Consider the following 19,859-nt stretch of genomic DNA (forward strand, 5'->3'; position numbering starts at 1 on the left):
TGTTTGAGTTTTTAACTGGCATCTTGCAAATTTGAGTTTTCACTGAGTCACTGATAAAAAAAACATAAAAGAAAGAAAATAACAGTGATATCTCAGTACTCATCATTAACTGTTTCCAGGACAGGGGTGGGATTAAGCTGGTTTGTACCGGTTCGGGCGAACTAGTAGCTCCAATGATCAGCTGGGGAGCAAACCTGTTCACTTGGACAAGGAGGTGGGCCTGCCCTGCGCTTTACTTACCTATATCCTCTCAGCCGATTCGCATGGCATAGCAGATTGCCGGGCCTCAACTGTGTTACTCCCCAAAAGTAACGGGGAAGGTAACTGTGTTACTCCCCAAAAGTAACAGGGAAGCTAAGTTTTGTTAAAACTGCATATGTGCAAAGTACGCTTCAGGCGTGAGCGCAAAGCACGCAGTCACTGAACTGGTTGTTGAACCGACACGATCCCACCACTGTTCCAGGAGGTGCGATGAGTACCAAATACATTTTTTCCCATAAGGAATTATATAAAATAATTAATTTAATGCATTCCCAAACAAAAAACAATGCACATTTTAAGGCAATATATAAAAAGATAAAATCATATTTCATTACTTTACATGAGAGATAAACCTACAAAGTAATAAATACTTAGATTAAATAAAATAAAAACTTCACTTTACCTGTACAGATGAGAAAAAAATGCAAAAATACACAAAATGACCACAGAAGCTAAGAAGACCACAAGGGGATGTGCACAGGCAAGAGAGACCACATGACTAACATGTAATCCTTTTTTGGCTAGAAAGGTAGAGGAACATGAGAAAACCAACACTGACTAGTTCTAGCCTGCATGCTGAGTACCAAACAAACAACAAGTACCAAGAGAAAATGGATCGAGTACAAAATTCAATGAGTTTCAAAGTAGCGTACCAAGATATATAAGAAACGGAAACAGAAAAACAGAAATCAAAGAAAAAAATATGTTGTCAAATGTACAGAAAAAACCTCTGTTTTTAAACACAACATTGAACATAAACCACTAATAAGCAAACCAATTTGGTGTAATTGTTAAGATAACAGACTAAAAACTGGGAGATTGTGAGTTCTAGTCCTGCTTTAGGCTCAAGGTCAGCAGTGTGACTTTGGCCAGTCATTGTCTCTCAACCCTAAAATGTAGACAAGGGCAAACCACTTCTAAAATGTAGGGTCTAGTCGTCACAAAAGTGATTTGAAACATTATTGCAATTGTTGTTATAATGTACCTTTACGGAAGTGATACAAAAAAAAATGATTGAAATATTTTGATGACTTAGTGTTAAACTTAAAACTGCTAATATCTATTCAAATGTTGATGTTTTTCTATTCTTGTCTGTAAAAGTTGCGAGACTTGGGGGGGACTGCTCTCCCCCGCACAATGTAGTTGTCAAAATTTTTTATACCCTTTTTAACCCTTTTTCCCTGAAAAAAATTGCAAAAACCAATAAAATTTGTTTAAAAAAAATGTAGGGTCTAGTCCAGACAATTTGTCAATAGTTAACATTGACTTAATTTGCAGAAAATAATAATAGCAAAGCTTCCAAGAGTCACTTTTCAGAGTGAAATGGGCAGCATATAAATTTAATGAAATAAATAAATAAATAAGATGATCAGTCATTCTATTACATTGATAAGTAGTCAATTCATAAGCAGTGACTTAAGTACAAGACTGAATCATAATAGGTTGCTTTGTTTTGCTGTATTCTTTGCTTGATAAATCAAAGTTTTTCATGCATTGGTAAATTCCAGTGCAGTTCCTGGTATATAATTCAATACTATGCCAATATCTTTAAAAACCATTTCCCCCAAATAATATTAATAGATTCATGGATATTAATCTAAAACAGGTCAGTGGTGGGACAAGCACGTATTATATGTGTCTTTCTGAATAAAAAGGTGGACAGCTATCTCGTTCTAAATATTCTCTAAGCTGTCCAATAAAGGAACATACTGTAAGTTTATTGTTGGATTCATTTTAAAATAATAAATTGCCCTTGAAGACCATGTGGAAGATACCGCTGGTGCAGAGTGCAGTGGCACAAGCAATTTTTTTGTGGAGGGGGGGGAGAATGGCCCCTGTAACAACACCTTCTCCATAGTGAGGGGGGAGGAGTATCCAGGATGGGTTGACTTTATTCTCCAGCTGATTGGACTGAGTCAGATAAGCTCTTGGGACACGCCCCTGGCCCACCAGGCACCGCCCAGTTATCGACTCAGTCCTCAACTGGATGGTTTGCCATCCTGGAGCTCCAGGAAGATTGAAAAAAATTAAAGGAAGAAGAAACGGTATAGGGTTTCCTGCCTAGGGAGGGGGTTGGACTAGAAGACCTCCAAGGTCCCTTCCAACTCTACTATTGTATTGTATTATATTAAAAGAAGAATCAGTAATGACCGCCAGTGGGCTGAACAGCTCCCAGAGTGGGAAGGAAAGAGTTGCCAAAAGCCCCCTAGGCATCTGAGTGAGACAAGTATCACTCAGAAAAAGGATTTCAGCCGGGCAAGCAGGAATCAGAGGGCACAAACCTTCCATAGGCAAGTCCTACTGCATAGGATCCAGAGCGAGCTTCGGAGCATCCAAATGCCGGGGAGTGCGATCGTCAGAAGAGGACAACACAGGATCCCCGCCCAGGAGGTGAGCCCACCGCTGGAAGCTCTGCTAGGCGCTGGAGCGCTCCGTTGCTCCCCACCGGGTTGAGCAGCGAACCGCAGCTTCCCAAACGCCGCAGAGTGCCCACGCCATCACCCACGTGGCTCACCTCATTGGAGGGAGTCCACGGGCAGAGCGAATCCCCTAGCGCCAGAGAGAGGCAGAGGTGAATGAAGAGAGTGGCGGGGGAGGCGTGCGGCAGCTCCTTGGAGCACAAGCTGCTTCAGGGAACTTTTTAAAAACCGTGCCTTTAGTCTCCTGGCACGGGCGCCATCTTGAAGCTGGAAGGGACCACATGGTCCAAGATGGCGGCGCCCAGCAACCAGGAAGAGACCGGCAGGAGTCCAGCACCTGCAGCGATGGACAGCAGCCCCGCCAGAAGCGCAGAGGAACAGCCAGGGTTAGTGACCACCCCAAGGGCTGCCCAGGGGGCGGGGGAGGAGGAAAGGCTAAGGAAAAGAGAAGGCACCTTTCCTCCAGAGCTGGAAGAGAGTGGTCACAAGCCTGCAAAAGCCTCCAAGTATGAAACACGAAGGCGCAAGAGGCTGGAGCAACTCTACAAGAAAGCAAGCTGGTACAAATCCACCCCAGGCCTGGGGCAGAAGGGGAAGGACCCTGGAGCCCCTACCTCCAGCGGAGCGCCCAGCCAACAACTCCCCCCAGGGGTCCCTAACTTTCAGGACCTAATGATCTGGGCCTTCTGACAATGTATGACAGCGGCCTTCCAGCAGCCACAAGCGCAGCCCCAGGTGGCACCATCCCCCAGGGCACCAGAAGGCCCGGTAGACCAGGAGAAGGATATCTCCAGTTCCTCAGTCTCATCGCAGGAGGACAGCGACCTGGATTGCGAGGAGGGGGATGTCAGGGAAGATAAGCTTTCCGAGGATGAAGGCATGCCCCCTCCTAAGCCAGCCTTCACCAGTTTGTTCCAGCCCTCGCTGTACAAGTCGCTCCTGTTCAAAGCCAAGGCAGCAGCCAAGCTTGGCAACAGAACGACAGAGGCACCAACTCAGTTCCAGGGGTTTTCGGCAGAAACCAACTTTGATGAGAAGGCCATTGAGACTGACACAGTGCCAACCCCCAGGGCCTTTCTGGAGTCAGTCAAGCGCCAGTGGGCAGCCCCCACAGCGGGACCTACGCCCACATCCACAGACCAGATCTTTTTCAATGTGGATAAGGACATGGCTGGGGTGCTGTCTCAGCCCTCCATCGATGAGCTGGTATGGGCACTGCACACCCCAACTAACCTCCCAGGGGAACCAGAAGAGGCTCTGAAGTTGGAGGACAGGAAGGCGGATCTCACCCTCCAAAAGGGGCATCAAGCAGCAGCCTGGGCGGTGAAGGTGGCCACCACCGCCTCCTTCTTCAACCTTACTTTGGCTGTAGGAGCTGCAGCAGCGAATCCCCGTCTCCGAGATCAGAGCGCACCAGGACATCAACAAACTGGTGGCAGCTATCCAGTTTTCGGCAGATGCCACCTTGTCCACAGCCAAATTCGCCTCCAGAGCGATCGCTTCTACTGTCGCATCCTGTACACTGCTGTGGCTGAGGCAGTGGCAGGCCGAGGTATGACACAAGTGGTGCCTGGCGTCAGCCCTCTTCACAGGAGATACCCTCTTTGGGACAGTCCTGGACCCATACCTCGTAGAGAACAAGGATAAGCGGAAGGTGCTTCCCACTGCTGCAAAGAAGGGTCAGTTCAGAGCGACGCCTTACCCCAGACAGTTATACTACCGGGGACAGGACTTTGGGACTTCCTTCCATGGTCAGGACTCTTTCAGGGGACCGGAGGCAGGGTACTCAGGGGCCAGGCAGTACCAGGGGGGCTTCGCTGCCAGTCAAAGGTACCCGGATAGGCCACAGAAAGGCAAACAACAGAAGCGGCCCTTTCGAGGTGGCGGAGGAGGCAGCAGGGGGCACTCCTTCCGCAAACACTAAGGCCAGACCAGATTCACTTCCCATTGGGGGGTGCTTAGCGTACTTCGCGGATCGCTGGGACCGCTCCTCCTCTGATAGGTGGGTACAACACACATCAGACATGGGCTGACACTGGAGTTCCTTTCCAGCCCCCAGGGTTCTTCCGGATCTGCCCGGTTTCCAATAACCCGGCCAGGAGTCTATTGATGCAAGAGGCCATACAGCACCTGCTGGATATCCGAGCCATCCAGCCAGTGCCCCTAGAACAGCAAGGTCAGGGGTATTACTCAATCCTGTTCGTAATTCCCAAGGCTTCAGGGGGCTGGAGGGCTATTCTGGACCTGAAGCGGTTTCAAAATGCATTCGCTCCACTCCATCCTGGAGGGGATTAGGCAGGGAGCTCTGGGGAGACCTCCTCACTTCCATAGACCTCACAGAGGCCTACCTACACATTCCAATCCTGTGGGGGCACCGGAGGTACCTCAGGTTCTGTTACCTAGGGCAGCATTTCCAATACCGAGCCTTGCCCTTCGGGTTGTCATCTGCCCCCCAGGTGTTCACCAAGGTAATGACTGCCCTGGCAGCTCATCTGAGACAGGTCCCGGTCAGGATCCAATGCTACTTGGATGACCTGTTGATACAGTCATCCTCCTTTGAGGGGGCTCTAAGGGATCTAGATACCACCATGGCAGCACTGAGGGACCATGGGCTCTCCGTAAACCTGGCCAAGAGCCATCTTTACCCCTCCACTAAGCTAATCCACCTAGGGGCTCTGATAGATTCAGAGGAAGGCAAGGTTTTTCTGTCATCGGAGAGACAGATCTCCCTGAGACAGCTAGCTATACAGGTGGTCTCGGGAGGTAGAGTGTCATTAGCCACCTTGTCCAAACTGCTCGGCACCATGGTCCCCGCCATTGGCATTGTTCCGTGGGCACGCCTCCACACCAGAGACCTACAATGGTTCCTTTTGCCTTTCCTCCCGGCAGAAGTCTCCCACTCACTGAGCTGATGGACGTCCCCCGCAATTACAAAGGGCAAAGTCTTCAGAACGCCAGACCGGGTGACGGTGACCACGGATGCCAGCCTGTTCGGGTGGGGTGCCCACCTGCAGGATCAGATAGCGCAGGGACAATGGAGCCAGGTGGAACTGACGCACAGCATCAATTGGCTGGAGCTCAGGGCGGTCTGCCTTGCCCTGATGCATTTCCACCGCTCTGTCAAAAGCAGACACATTCTAGTCCTCACCGACAATATCGCCACAAAGGCCCATTTAAACAGACAGGGGGACCAAATCAGGGGCCCTTATGAGAAAGGCCAAGAGACTGGGGCGATGGGCTGAGAGGAACGTGCTACCCCTAACAGCAGAGCATATAGCGGGGGTGGACAACACCAGAGCCGACTGGCTCAGCAGGGCAGAAGTAGACCACTCAGAGTGGAGACTTCATCCAGCCATCTTCAGGGAAGTGATGAACCGGTTCGGTCACCTGGAGGTCGACTTATTTGCCACGCACCTCAACACCCAACTACCGAGGTTCTACTCCAGGTACCGAACACACTGGGTGGAGGGGGCGGACGCCCTCCGCTGCCCGTGGCCCAGGGGGCTTCTATATGGATATCCACCCTTGCCCCTATTCCCAGAGTAATTCAGAAAATTCTTCGGGAGGGGGCGGAGGTGGTACTGATTGCCCCTTACTGGCCCAGGAGGCCATGGTTTACAGACCTCCAATAGCTCTCGGTGGGCAGAGCGTGGAGAATTCCCCAGGAGAGAATATCCCTCAGTCAGGGATCCCTGGAGCACCCGGAACCCCAATGGCTCCAGTTGACCGCGTGGCAGTTGAGTGGAGCATCCTGAGAGAAGAAAACTTCTCCCCCAAGGTAATAGAGACTATCCAGGCCACCCAAAGACCCTCCACAGAGCGCATATATGGCGCAACATGGTGGGCCTTTTCTACATGGTGTAACTCCCGCGGGCAGGACCCAGTGAGAGCCACTGTTCCTATAGTGCTGGAGTTTCTCCAGGCAGGCCTGGACAGGGGTTGGCTCCCAACACTATTAGGAGACAAGTCTCGGCCATCTCTTCAGTGCTGCTGTGTGGCAGAACCCAGACACTCACTCAGCAACCATTGGTCAGGCAGTTCCTGAAGGGAGCGTCCAACCTCAAACCACCTACAGTACATAGGTACCCCTCCTGGGAATTACACAAAGTGTTGGAAGCTCTAGCGGGGGAGCCGTTTGAGCCATTGGGAACAGTGTCACTCAAGTTTCTAACCCTTAAGGTGGCGTTCCTGGTGGCCATCATGTCCGCCAGATGGATATCAGAACTGCAGGCCCTGTCCGTCAGGGAAGACTCTGCATCTTTCATCAGGATAGAGTGATGTTGCGTTTGGACCCCTCCTTCATACCTAAGGTATGTTCGTGCTTTCACAGGGCACAGGAGCTGGTTTTGCCCAATTTCTGCCCGGACCCTTCTCATCCTCTAGAAAAGAAATGGCACACATTAGATGTAAGAAGGGCTTTGAGGATCTACCTCAGAAGAACCTGGCAGAATAGAAGGTCTGAGGCCCTGTTGTCTCATTCCAACCAGGGTCTCTGGGCAGGAAGGCGACCTCCACCACCATAGGCAGGTGGTTGAGAACCTGCATAGCTACGGCCTACCAGTCTCAGGGCATTCAGCCACCGAGCCCCATCACAGCACACTCCACAAGAAGTGCGGCCACCACTGCGGCCTGGGCTACCCAGGCATCATGGACAGAGATATGTAGGGCAGCCACTTGGTCTTCCCCCTCACCTTTCGTGAGGAACTACAAGTTAAGACACCTGTGCCTCGGCGGAGACTTCATTCAGGCGCAGGGTCTTACAGACGGTACATAGGGTAGGGGACACCCCCTACCAGGCTTAGTTGGCCAGTGTCCTCAGCATGTGACCCTCCCTAGGGACGCGCTAGCTTTGGTATGTCCCATCCTGGATACTCCTCCCCCCTCACTATGGAGAAAGGACATTGATACTTACCTGATACGCCTCTTCTCATAGTGGGGGGAGGAGTATCCAGACCACCCCTGACATGGTTATGTAACATGTGTTTGTTGAATGTTGCACTGGTATGTTAAGTTATTCTTCAATAAAAGGTTTGAAACCATACTAAAGTCTGGAGTGGATGGCATAACGAGTCGGATAGAGTTCTTCGCCGATAACTGGGCGGTGCCTGGTGGGCCAGGGGCGTGTCCCAAGAGCTTATCTGACTCAGTCCAATCAGCTGGAGGATAAGGTCAACCCATCCTGGATACTCCTCCCCCCATTATGAGAAGAGGCGTATCAGGTAAGTACCAATGCCCTACTCCACAAACTGCATTTGGTGCTGGTCTGCTTTCAGGTGCAATTCAATGTGTTGGTGATCACCTTTAAAGCCCTTTATGGCATGGGGCTAGGTTACTTGAGGGACCATCTTATTCCACTGGGATTGGTCCATCCCCCCAGTTCTGACAGAGGAGGCATGCTGCAGATCCCGTCTGCCCAATTATTCTGGCTGGCAGGGTCTAGGAGGTCTAACTTTCTCTGCTGTTACTCCTGCTCTCTAGAACACCTTGCCTCCCAAAGTGAGGTTGTCCCCAACCCTCCTATCGTTTCATAAGGGCCTAAAGACCTGACTCTGCCAGTTGGCTTGGGCCCCCAATGAGGGAATAGCACAGTGGAGGTGGTTGATTGAGTAACAACAGATCCCCCCCTCTGCCCCTGTCCTCCCCATGTGTGCTTAGATTTTAATGTTTTATTTTAATTATGTTGTAGTTGTATATGTAGTCATATTTTTACTACTGTAAGCCTCCCAATAAGATGGTGGGATGGAGGAACTATGGTGAGATGGGGGCCCAATAAATTTTAGAAAGGAAGGAAAGAAGGAATGAAAGGAAAAAGAAAAAGAAAGTTCTGTAACTGATTTCTTTCTGCGATAAGGTTTTTACATTCCAAACCTAAATATCTTGCAATAAATGTTAATATAAATAATGCTTCTTTTTGGAATTATGTTTTCTGTCTTTTTAAGCCACTCAAGAGTTTGATGGAAAATCACACATATTCTGATAACAGAGCTCCAAAGTGTAATAGGTAAGGGGCTCTTTCCTTAGTTAATTTGGGAGCTTCCATTCAATCAGTGGCAGACCTGCCAATATTGGCAGAACAGCTTTGCTTTGTTCTTTTCACTGCTAATGAAATGTTTGTTTTTGCAGGTGTGCTTTTAACTCAAGCCTGATAAGCCAGCCTTCTCTTTGCTTCCTCCAAAACATTGCAGCAGCCATGGCTTGAGTTCTGTAACTTGTTATTCAAGAAATGAAACAACTTGGAAATATTCTGTATAAGGCTATTGTTAATAACCTAACTTTTCAGGGAGTCAACTCGTAACACAGCCATCAAGCTTTGCTTTAATCAAAGGCACAAAATAGGAGTGGCACCCTTAAAGTAAGTCAGGTGATCTTGACCAGTGGGATACTGTTAGTTGTAACTCATACTTTCCTAAGAAGCATGCTAAATTACTAAGTTTGGGTGCTTTTTCTGCAAAGAGGGTAGCTTCTATGCTTTCTATTCTGAGCGAGGGATTACTTAAAATACAGAGACACGTAGATGCTTTTCTTTCTGTGGTGTAACAGTGAAAGACTTTGATTTACCATTGTTTTATGTCATGAATCCAACCAAATGAAGGCGTTTTTTTTAATTTTAACAACTTGTTTTGAGTATTTTTAGCTCACATCTACCTGATGTTCCATAATCAACCTTAATAAAGATTAGGTAGATTTCTAAAAATATGACTAGGCATGTTCTAGAAAAGTTATTAGACTGTGATGTGAGTGGTGGTTAAACACACCCTATCTTTAATTGGCATGTGCTTTTAAAATAGGATTAGCTTTATTTCACAGTTGTAGATTTTAAATAGCGGTAAACATGGCTTCAGTGAGGAATAGCCTTAAGTGTAAGCCATAGCCAGAGTAAATATTTGGGTAGAAATTATTGACAATTGTTGTTAAGTCTAGATCTGAAGCTAACTAGGAACATAATAGAGGTTTGAAGGAAGGACAACAAAACCAGACGTGTTTTCTACATTGTCCCTTCTGAAGATTTACACTACTCATGTATTTTAAAAAATATATCTAATATTTACAATATTTTAAATGACATACCGTATTCAAGTACTATCCACCTTACTTCTCTTTTGTGAACTGTTTATCTTTTATGCTTTCTCCTCAGTTATGTAGTTACCTTTATGATATGGAAGGAATGGAGTCCAACGTTCTCCATCAGCAGAAGTAGGAAAATCCTACTTAGAACCAGGAAAAGTTAAACAGTTAAATTAAATGGTAGTTTGTACCATATTTTTTGGAGTATAAGACACACCGGAGTGTAAAACATACCAAGGTTTTAAAGATGCAAATTTAAAAAACAGTTTTTGCACTCTGCAAACCTCCCCAAAACAGCCCATTTTTTTTCAAAAGTGGACCCGTTCCCCCCCCCCCCCAAAAGGCATGAATAGCCCTTAGGAGGCTTGTAGAGTACTCCTGGGGGGAGGGAAAAATGAGCAAAAAACGGCCCATTTTTTGCCAAAACAATTGCATGCATAGCCTTTAGGAGGCTTATAGAGTACTCCTGGGGGCTGGTCGGGGGCAAAATTGAGCACAAAACAGCCCGTTTTTCCCTCATTTCTGCCTTCCCCAGCCCCCAGGAGGTCTCTGAAAGCCTTCTACAGGCTATGCATGGCCATTTTGGTGAAGGGGGTGGGATTTCAGGAGGCAAAATATGCTATATTCAGTGTATAAGACACAGCCAGATTTTCAGCCTCTTTTTTGAGGGAAAAAGGTGCGTCTTATACTCTGAAAAATACAGTATATTGAAACTGTAAAAGTTTAACTGTAATGTAGGTAGTTTGAAAGAGAGAGAAACAATATTATGTATTGCTAATAATGTGATTCTTATACCACATACTTTGGTATTTGTGTATAGGTAATAATAGACATCTAGTTGAAGTAAGATAAGTGAAATTAATAGTTGGGCTCTTTTTGATGATAAACATTAATCTTAAAATCATTCTATTGTTGCCAGTAGTCTTCCAAGCCCAAGTGCTGCTCATTATGATTAAATCTATTTACAGCAATGGAATATGTCATAAATGAATTTGCCCATCAGTACTGTCATTTGAGGGGTGGGCTTGTTGGAACCCCGTCCCCAAAGATACATGGATTTTGATAGTTTTATTGCAGGCCCAATCATGTCTAATGATTTGACGTTTGAATTTTGTTGATTATACAGCTTTGTCTTTATTCATGCATATCCCCGAAATCTATTGGAATTGGGATTATAATTACAGTTAATAGAGTAAGGGTGCGAGAAAGTTGGAAGAAAGTTCTGCTAATAAAACTATATCTTGGTTTTCTGGTTTAGTGGGTGTGTATTTTTACAGAGGAGAAGAACAGAAATGTCTGCACTTATCAATTGATAAGGAGCAGAATTAGCAGCGTTCTGACTAATAATCAAAAGTTCTGTGCAAATGAGAGCCAGTATGGTGGAGTGATTATGAAATAGATTGGCTCTGGAAAGACCTGTGTTCTTAGATACAGCTCTTAGATACAGTTCTGTATGTGACTTTGGGCCAGTCACTCTCTCAATCCAACATATTTCACTGGACTGTTGTAGTATAAATACCGTAGTAGTAGAAAGTGTTATGTATGCCAACTTACATACTTGAAGGAAAGGTTGGATATAAATATAAACGAATACATTTATACATCAATAAATAGAATAGGCCAAATGATTGACTGAGTTCAAATACAAAATCTTCCTGAATTCTGATAGGCAAAATATTGTTCATGGGGAAAGTTGAAGTCTTAGTTAATTTAGCATTTCAAATTATTTATTTGGCTTGACAATGCCCATATGAAAGCATTACATTTCATAGCTGTAATGATGTGATAATTTACTACTATAATAAATAATAAATAAATGAATAAATAAATAAATAATAGTAAATATAATTATAAGAATAAAAAATAATATACATTGGGAAAAGTAAGAAAGTAGAATAAAAATATGTGAATATAGAAGAGATAAGAGGAATGGGGGAAGAAAAAGTTTATATTTAGTTTTGCCAATTGGGGCCATAAATATGTCCATTATGACTAATTCAATTATGTAACACTTTATTGTAAAATGGGGAAATGCTAATTAGGTTATCAGACTTACCCATGTCACATGCAGCATTTCCTGGTAGCAATAATGATGTGATACTGGTGACTTTTATCACATTTTGGTCAGTATGCCAGAAGCACAACGAAATTCAATTTTAACCCAAGCGTCCTTGTGCTATTCTATGCAAACTGAGATGCCTGAACCAAAGACTACCTTGCAAGCCAAAATACAGTTTCCTGTGCCCCACCTAGGAAGTACATGCACCTGCAATAAGTAGGTACTAATTTTTAAAGTATTGAAAATTTCCCTGTTCCCAAATTACTTGGACCAAATTATTTAATTTTCTGTTAGAAATTAGTTTAAGACTCATCTTAAAGGAAAGTGCACTGCAGCCTTCTTGAGCTTTGTGCTTCTGGTTTTGAAAAACAGAATTCCTAACTTTGTGGAGTCTGGCATGAGTTAGTTTTTATAAATGACTTTCTTCTATCTTGACCACTGTTCAGAATCAGATCCAAATATTAGTATACTTAGAAAAAAAATCTGCTTAAAAGAAATTAGGAAAAATATGCTTTTTCATTTGTTCACTTTTTATCTTATCAAATCAGGTTTTCATCGAATAATATTTATCATCAAGTGGGTAGTTTGGTTTATCTGGTGCTCTTACTATGAACCAATTCTCATTGATGGCTAGGAGCTGATGTCTACAAATTAAATTTAGTAGAAAGGAAAAGGAAAAGCAAATCAGGTCAGACCTTGGAATACAGCATAACGTGACAATCCTTCTCACTCAAGACCGTAATGAAGCATGCTACTAATTTGAAGCAGAATGATCTGCAAAACCCTAATAATCCAACATACTGATAGTAGTGTAAAATTGTCTTGCTTGTAGGGATGAACTGAGGGGAAGCATGAATCATGGTGATATGTTTTAAGACCAAAAGAGGAGGAGAAACAACTAATAAAAAGCAATACTGTATGGTCATTTAATACAAGTTTGGGGTTATGTACACCATTGAGCCTTTCACTATTAGACATCTAACGATTCCATGTTTCTCTGTGTTATGTGTACATACCTAGTGAAAAAACTAAAACCGAGCTGCCAAGGCCTCATAGGAGTGCAGCATAATGTATTTCCATTAGCACATTTCATGTGTATCCCCTATAATAAGACATTCAATAAATTTTCTACTGTATTTACATGGCTAGGAATAAAGGTAGAGAATGCAATGTGAGATCCTTTCCTAAATGCATGGTGAACATGACTTTGCAAATCTTTAATAGCAGCTCTGCTCTGAGTCACTTGACCAGGATAGAAGGAGAACTGGGCTTAAGTATGGAAGAACCAGACGTATTGTAAGCTGCTGGCCAACTGCTTCTCCTATTGTGTATCTTGTGGAATATTTTTTTTTCTGGCTGGATATAACTCATTTCAGACACAAACTTTCTTTTGCCAACTCCTGACAGTGTACCAAATTGGTCCCATTCTGTTCTTAATGGATAAACAAAAGGAACTGTTTTTGAGATTCAGTTTTAGCTTATTTTGTTCCATCCAGACAGTCTTCAGGTATTGGGGCAGGACAATAACATCATCTCCTGTCTGACCCATGGTGATGTATAATGTGATGTATAGTTGGGTATCATCACCATACTGTTGCTAAGACATCAGCCTTGTAGCATTGGGAATGCAGATGTTTGGCCCTTATTATATAGTGGATTGAAGATCTGGTGTTCCTTGTGAATGAAGAACATTTTGCATATGGATATAAGATTATGCGTAGATGAATGATGAAAAATGGGCCAATAAGGAATAAAGAAAACGATGTCACCTCTGAACCAGTGGATAACCTGGAGCAGGAGCTTCATGTTGACATTAAAAAGCAGCAGAAAAAAAATACCAGGTCCTGGGATTTTTCCTAGTTCCCACCTCCCCCAAAGGAGAAGTTGTCTTGCCATCCTCTCTTTCCTCTATATCAATTGGAAATGCCAGCTAAGGAAAGAGTGGAGTAATTGTAATACAAGACCTCTCTTAGCTGGTTCAAAGGGGATACCATAGTTGATGGTGCTGAAAGCCACTGAGAGTCCAGGAAGCATTTGCCACTTTTATTCATAAAACAGCAAACCTGAACTTTGACTGAAACAGGTTCAGATAGCCTCCTATCTCTAAACTTCTCCATGGCTGTCCAATGACCACAATCTCCATAACCTTTATCCTGAAAAGAAAAGTTAGAGACTGGGTTATAGTTATTAAGGACTGCTGGGTTCAGATAGGGCCTCTAGAAGTGGAGATTTACCACAGCCCATATAAAATTGCTGGCAACACCGCTTCCTGAAAAAAGGCATTGATAATTTTCTGAAGCCATTTTATCCCCTTTCATATTTCAAAGTGGACGGGAAGGGAATGACTCAAATTCTAAGTGTTAAAAGCCTCTTGTCTTTTTAAGAGGCCAAATTGAATTCCATTTAATTAATATTTAGAAAGAGCAATTATTCTTGCGGCACATAGAGACTTTTAGATTTGTTGCAGAGTTGTAACAGGGTTGGGTGGACTACAAATATAAAATTAAACACACAGAATCCAAAACCACAGAAAATGTGATTTAAAAAAAAAGTGCCAGAGGACATGCTGTTAATTTTGATGTAATAGATTAACATGTCTGCTCTTTGTGCCAAGAGCAGTGGAATTTAGTTGGCTTCACGATTCTGAACAGACAAAAATAGAATAAAGGGAAAAAGGAACTTAAATGCTTGATAATTGAGAAGGAAGCATTCTAACCTTATCAGTGATATAGTATTATCTTGTGTCCTCCTCTGTCTCCCTATAAGCTAACTCCCCAAGGCCAGTTTCAATGCAGATAATCAGGTTAAATATTTCTACTTCCACAGTTAGCATATCAATTTGTATTTTGTACTTTGCATGCTGCATTTTTAGTACTGGGGTTGGCAATTACCAGCCATTGTATTATTGGATAACAAGTCATTTGCCTTCTCTGGGATCATTATACACCTTCAGTCATCTGTAGTCTTCTCCTCTTTGGGTAAACCAATTATTATGGCAAGATGTAAAACTGATAGAATTTAAAACTGGTAATATTTAGAAAGGTGCAATGTAACTTGTCATATGCTCAGGTGTGAAATAGATTTTAAACTCATTGAGTTCAATGGAGCTTACATATATATATATGTATTTATTTATCAGTACAAATACAACATATATATATATATATGATTTTACACATTTAAAAATATAAAACGTTAATAAGCTTGATGTAAAGTTGAATTATGATCAAACAAACCACAGCACTTTTTGAAATGATGCCTCCCTCCTCCTTTCACCCTGCTTAATCAAATCTGTCCCATTATTTCGGGGTTCCTTAGAACAAATGTTAAGATGCCTGGAGATTGCAGAGGAAATGGAAGCTTGCTTTTTTCTTGATACCATCCCATGAACTGACCGATTGAATTCAACCCTAATTTTAATTCTGAAAAAGAACTTCTATATCTTGAAATTGGAATGAATATGTTGCAAACAAACTGGGTTCACTTAGTCACCCTCAGTGCACATGCGTGGCATCAGTCACTTGTGCAATTGGTTGTCACTTTGTTTTCATTTCATGATTTATGGCTAAAGTAATTTTCGGAGTCTGTGTATGTTTGTGTGTTTCTGTATATATATACTGAATTTCAGCGATGTATGGTTGAGTGCACAGAGTAGGCCCAAGTTGTAAAGGTCACTTGTTTTGATATGAAGCTAATGGGAAGCAAATATCTGTAGAAGTGCAAGAGGGATGGCCTCATACAGGTTGCTAAGCAACAGACCACAAGAATTTGTTCACTCACAAGGCCATGTCGCCTGTTCAGTTTGTTTATGTCAAGCACTCCACCACCCAGTATGACAAACGAAGGTAAGGTTGGGTGGGGGGAAACGTAGCATGTCTGTAGCGGTTGCAATTCTCCATTCTGCTTGTGGTAGATAAAAGGTTCTGCACCTTTGCTCTTTTTGTCTCTCCTCCCTTAAGGGGGGGGGGGGAAGCAGAAGACTGGCTGGCTGCCAATTATCACCTTTCCAAATCAGATTGTGCTTTGGTTTCGGTTAGACTGCCTGTCTGACATGGAATTTGTGGAATTCCACTTTGCATGTGTGGAATTTAGAACAAAACCTCTTTCATTAAAGTACAAAGGCCATCATGTTCAAATCATTAGTTTTACGACATGCTCTTGGGACTAATTATTGCCAACTTGGGCACTGAGTTTCGTTAAACTTTCTTTGGTATTTGATCTGTGCTTCAGAACAGGTGGATAACATGCATCACTTTTTCAGAAATAGTAAAATATTAAACATGCCCCACAGTTAGAAAGATGAGAGGGCATTAGCCTTTCGCTTGAATCCATTTCACGGCCATAGCTACTATTAACTAGTTACTGGTTAATAGTGTGTTGCAGTATAGATTATCCAGAAGAAAACACCTTAATCTCAATTTACTATCGGTAAACTAGACTTTGACCTGTATCTATCAAGTGTTCTTGAACACAGTTGCTGCCATTAGCAAAGATATAACCTAAATGCAAAATGTGTATGAATTAGTGCGGAATTATATGGTAACTTTTGACTTTTGGTTCCCTTTGCATGAAGGTGTCAGGCCTGCAGCCGGTTCCTTTTAGGATCTTTGGCATGCCACACTCTCTCTTATTTACTGTGCTTTTTCATTAGTGGGGAATTGGGAGGGGGAATAGTAAGGAGTAGAATGTGTGTTGTCAAAATAAAAAATTCCTTCCTAGAAGCCCAAGGTCATCCTTTGTCTCTGCACCTCTGAGCCTGACTGGAACTGGATGGGTGGAACTGCCAGTGTGGCAGTGGAAGATTGGACCATGTGATGGACTTGTGGGTGTGGGGGCAAGATCATGAACTTTTAACTGGGTGGAAAACCCAGGAAGCTTTCAGATTCAGGTTTTCCACAGATGTGCCAACATGTCTCTCTTAATAAAGTGGATCTTTGAGGATTACTTTGCCTTGAACTCTGATTTAATTTTGGATGATATTTGGATGCTGACAGTAGGGTCCCTCATTCTATAAACCTGGTCTCCCCTGTTTTGTGAATATGTTTCAGTGATCTCTATCTCAAATCACCAGGGAAAAAAACAATATAAGGTAACTCATATATTCTTTCTCTAACCATGTTTACATGGCTCTATAATTCAGGCTTATATCATTAGAGATAGCATAGTAGCTGAAGGAAGAATCTGAAAATATGTCAGTGTGGTGATAAATATATACATTTTTAAAAGTATATATATTGAGTTTTCAATTAAGCAGAGATATATTTTGCTTACATGGTCTTTGTTAGTGCAACTGACAATGAAAACATTTATGTCTTTTACAGTACTGTTGCTGGAGAAGATAGAAAATGATGATATTCACAACAAAACTCTGAAAATCACAGATTTTGGCTTGGCAAGAGAGTTGCACAGAACAACCAAAATGAGTACTGCAGGCACCTATGCATGGATGGCTCCTGAGGTCATTAAATCATCCATGTTTTCTAAAGGAAGTGACCTTTGGAGGTAAAGTGTTTAAATGACTTCTGTATAACTAAATAAAATTTAAGTCAACCTTATGTTCAATGGTTTTCTCCTAGTATGCATGCAAAATAACCTTAATAGGTTCTATTTTTTATTGGCAAGGACTTTTTTAAAAAATAGGAGATGCTTAATTTTTAGATTTAAACAGTAATTGCATAGTGCTTTTAAACCATAAAGGATTTCAAAGCAGTTCACAATAATAAACAGGTTCTGAAACTCTTTGAAGCCTACACAATTCTAGATGTGGAATTTTAGGCATTACTCTGTGGCTTTCGTGATAGGAAAAGGGAATTTTCTGAGTACAATAATTCAAAAAACTCTTCCATGTGTTTAGTAACAAGTTTCTTTTAATCTATAACTGTTGTGTGTGGAGAATGGTACATAGTTCTTAGTCATAGGACTCTTGTAGACAGTACATGTAGTCCTCGACTTACAATACTTCATTTAGTGACTGATCAAAATTGCAACAGCACTGAAAAAAAATCTTATGACCCTTTTTCACACTTACGACCGCTGCAGCATCCCCATGCTCACATAATCAAAAACCATGCACTTGGCAACTAGTTCATATTTCTGACCATTGCAATGTCCTGGGGTTATGTGATCCTCTTTTGTGACCTTCTGACAAGCAAAATCAATGTGGAATCCAGGTTCACTTAACCAACTTAACAACTGCATTGATTCACTTAACAAATGTGGCAAGAAAAGTCGTCAAATGGGGCAAACCCATTTAACAAATGTTTCACTTAGCAACTTAAATTTTGGGCTCAATTGTGGTCATAACTCGAAGGATACCTGTAAGGTTTAATATGGATCTGTTTTCTACACAACCTGCTTAAATAACCCATAGCTTAGCACCGGGCGGAAAGGCCCCCACCTCCTTCCAATGTTTTTGCTGGAAGATAAGAAGGCATGTCTGGAAGGACAGTTTTTCTTCAGAGAGCTTTTTGTCAGGCCAACAATATTCCAAAAGTGATCCAATACACTATTTAATTAAGTGGATGTACGCTGTAATAAATCTCGTGTATTAATAAAGGTGTGTTGAAATAACTCTTCAAAAACTTAATAACTAGTGACAAGACAATATGAATTCCGACATTAAAAAGTAACATTTTATGCCAAGAGACAATGCTACCGAATTTAATTATGGAGAGTAAGCCACTTGGTCAAGTTCTCTGGTTTTGAGCAGTTGTTCTGCCTTGGCTTCTTCATTTGGATATATTACTCCCAATTTTCAAGTTTTATAAGCTGGATCAGAGATGGTGTCAAACCCATGTTTTTTTAAAAAAAAAGCAAAAGAAACATAGGGTTTATATATTCTTGTTTATTTATTTAGCAGCAAATAATATTGACTTAAAATAATTCAAATGTGAATATCTAGTCCACCCAGCCATTCAAGGACAGGGTGGTCTATGTTGAAAAAATCAGACATTGGGCCGGTGTAAGCTTTTGATGGACATTCAGACATGATGGGATGGATATTTTGTTGAGGGCCATCACAGTCACACTGAGGGGTAGAGACAAGTTCCCCACTTAAACAATGAGTCCTGAAAGACACCATGTTGGGTATGGATCCTGTTCAGAGTTGACCAAGGAAGGTCAAAACCTGGCACCTTTTGTGTAGGGTCATCTACGTAACTTCCTGTATCTGGGCATTCAGAAGCCCATTTGGCTTTCCAAAGTGTGTTGATGTCAAAGTTGTTAAACAGCTGTTGAGCAAGTGCCAGAAAGGGCTTCCTCGATTGAAGCCTGCCAATTGATATATTCTTGTAATGCAATTGCAAAGAGGCCTTCTAAGCCTTTATCTTCTACTGCATATTACCATACTTGTTATCCAAACCAAGTTAATGGAAATAAGCTATGTCAAAAAAGGTTAAACTATTGTTTGTTTAATTGTGGTTTGTTAAATACACTGTCTTATTTGACATACTCCTAGATCACTTTCACACCTGTTCTTATCCTACACCTATGTGAATTGGCGGGTAGAGCATAAAAATCAGCAAGGAGTCCACCAGGAATGCACAAACCCTGTGGCTCTAAGCAGTAGTTTCCTCACTGACCCGTAGCTGCTCATCCAGCTAATCCAAAAGCAAGCCAATCCTCTTCTGTGGCCTTGCAAAGTATACATTCCACTTCACAAAACTAAATTTGTTCCCACTAATGTTTAAATCTTTTTAAATTCATAACACACTGATTAATCTGAAATAAAAGCAAAACCTTCTGAACTTCCCTCAGCTATGCTAGTAGCCAGCGGGGAAGAGAAGGACCTAAACCTAACGTTTGCATGTACACGCTTGTAATTCTAAACCATGATTTAGTATAACATCTAAAAGTAACCACGAGAGACAGCAAGTCTACCCAGAACACAGAGATTATTTTGTAGACAGAATCTATACAGCTTCAAGCTCCTCTACAAAGCCTCATGGGTCAGTTTTTCTTTCCTTAAAAGAGAAGAAAGTGAAAGCTGATAATTAAAAACTCTGAATTCCCTGTGTGCTTCTTTGCTCCTCTTGCTTCTCCTGTACACCCTTGAT

General features: G+C 42.6%; 1 protein-coding gene across 2 annotated transcripts in view; it reads left to right on the top strand.

Moving 5' to 3' along the window:
- Nucleotides 1–19,859, top strand: part of MAP3K21 (mitogen-activated protein kinase kinase kinase 21) — a 54,257-nt gene that overhangs the window by 10,951 nt on the left and 23,447 nt on the right. For both annotated transcript variants that reach the window (XM_081940130.1, XM_081940131.1), the window contains exon 2: nt 17,127–17,307. In XM_081940130.1, the coding sequence (XP_081796256.1) occupies nt 17,127–17,307 (181 nt within the window). The remainder of the gene's footprint in view (nt 1–17,126; nt 17,308–19,859) is intronic.

The sequence above is a fragment of the Natrix helvetica genome, assembly GCF_964273705.1.
Source record: "Natrix helvetica genome assembly, chromosome: 2".
In the NCBI taxonomy this organism is placed as follows: Eukaryota; Metazoa; Chordata; class Lepidosauria; order Squamata; family Natricidae; genus Natrix; species Natrix helvetica.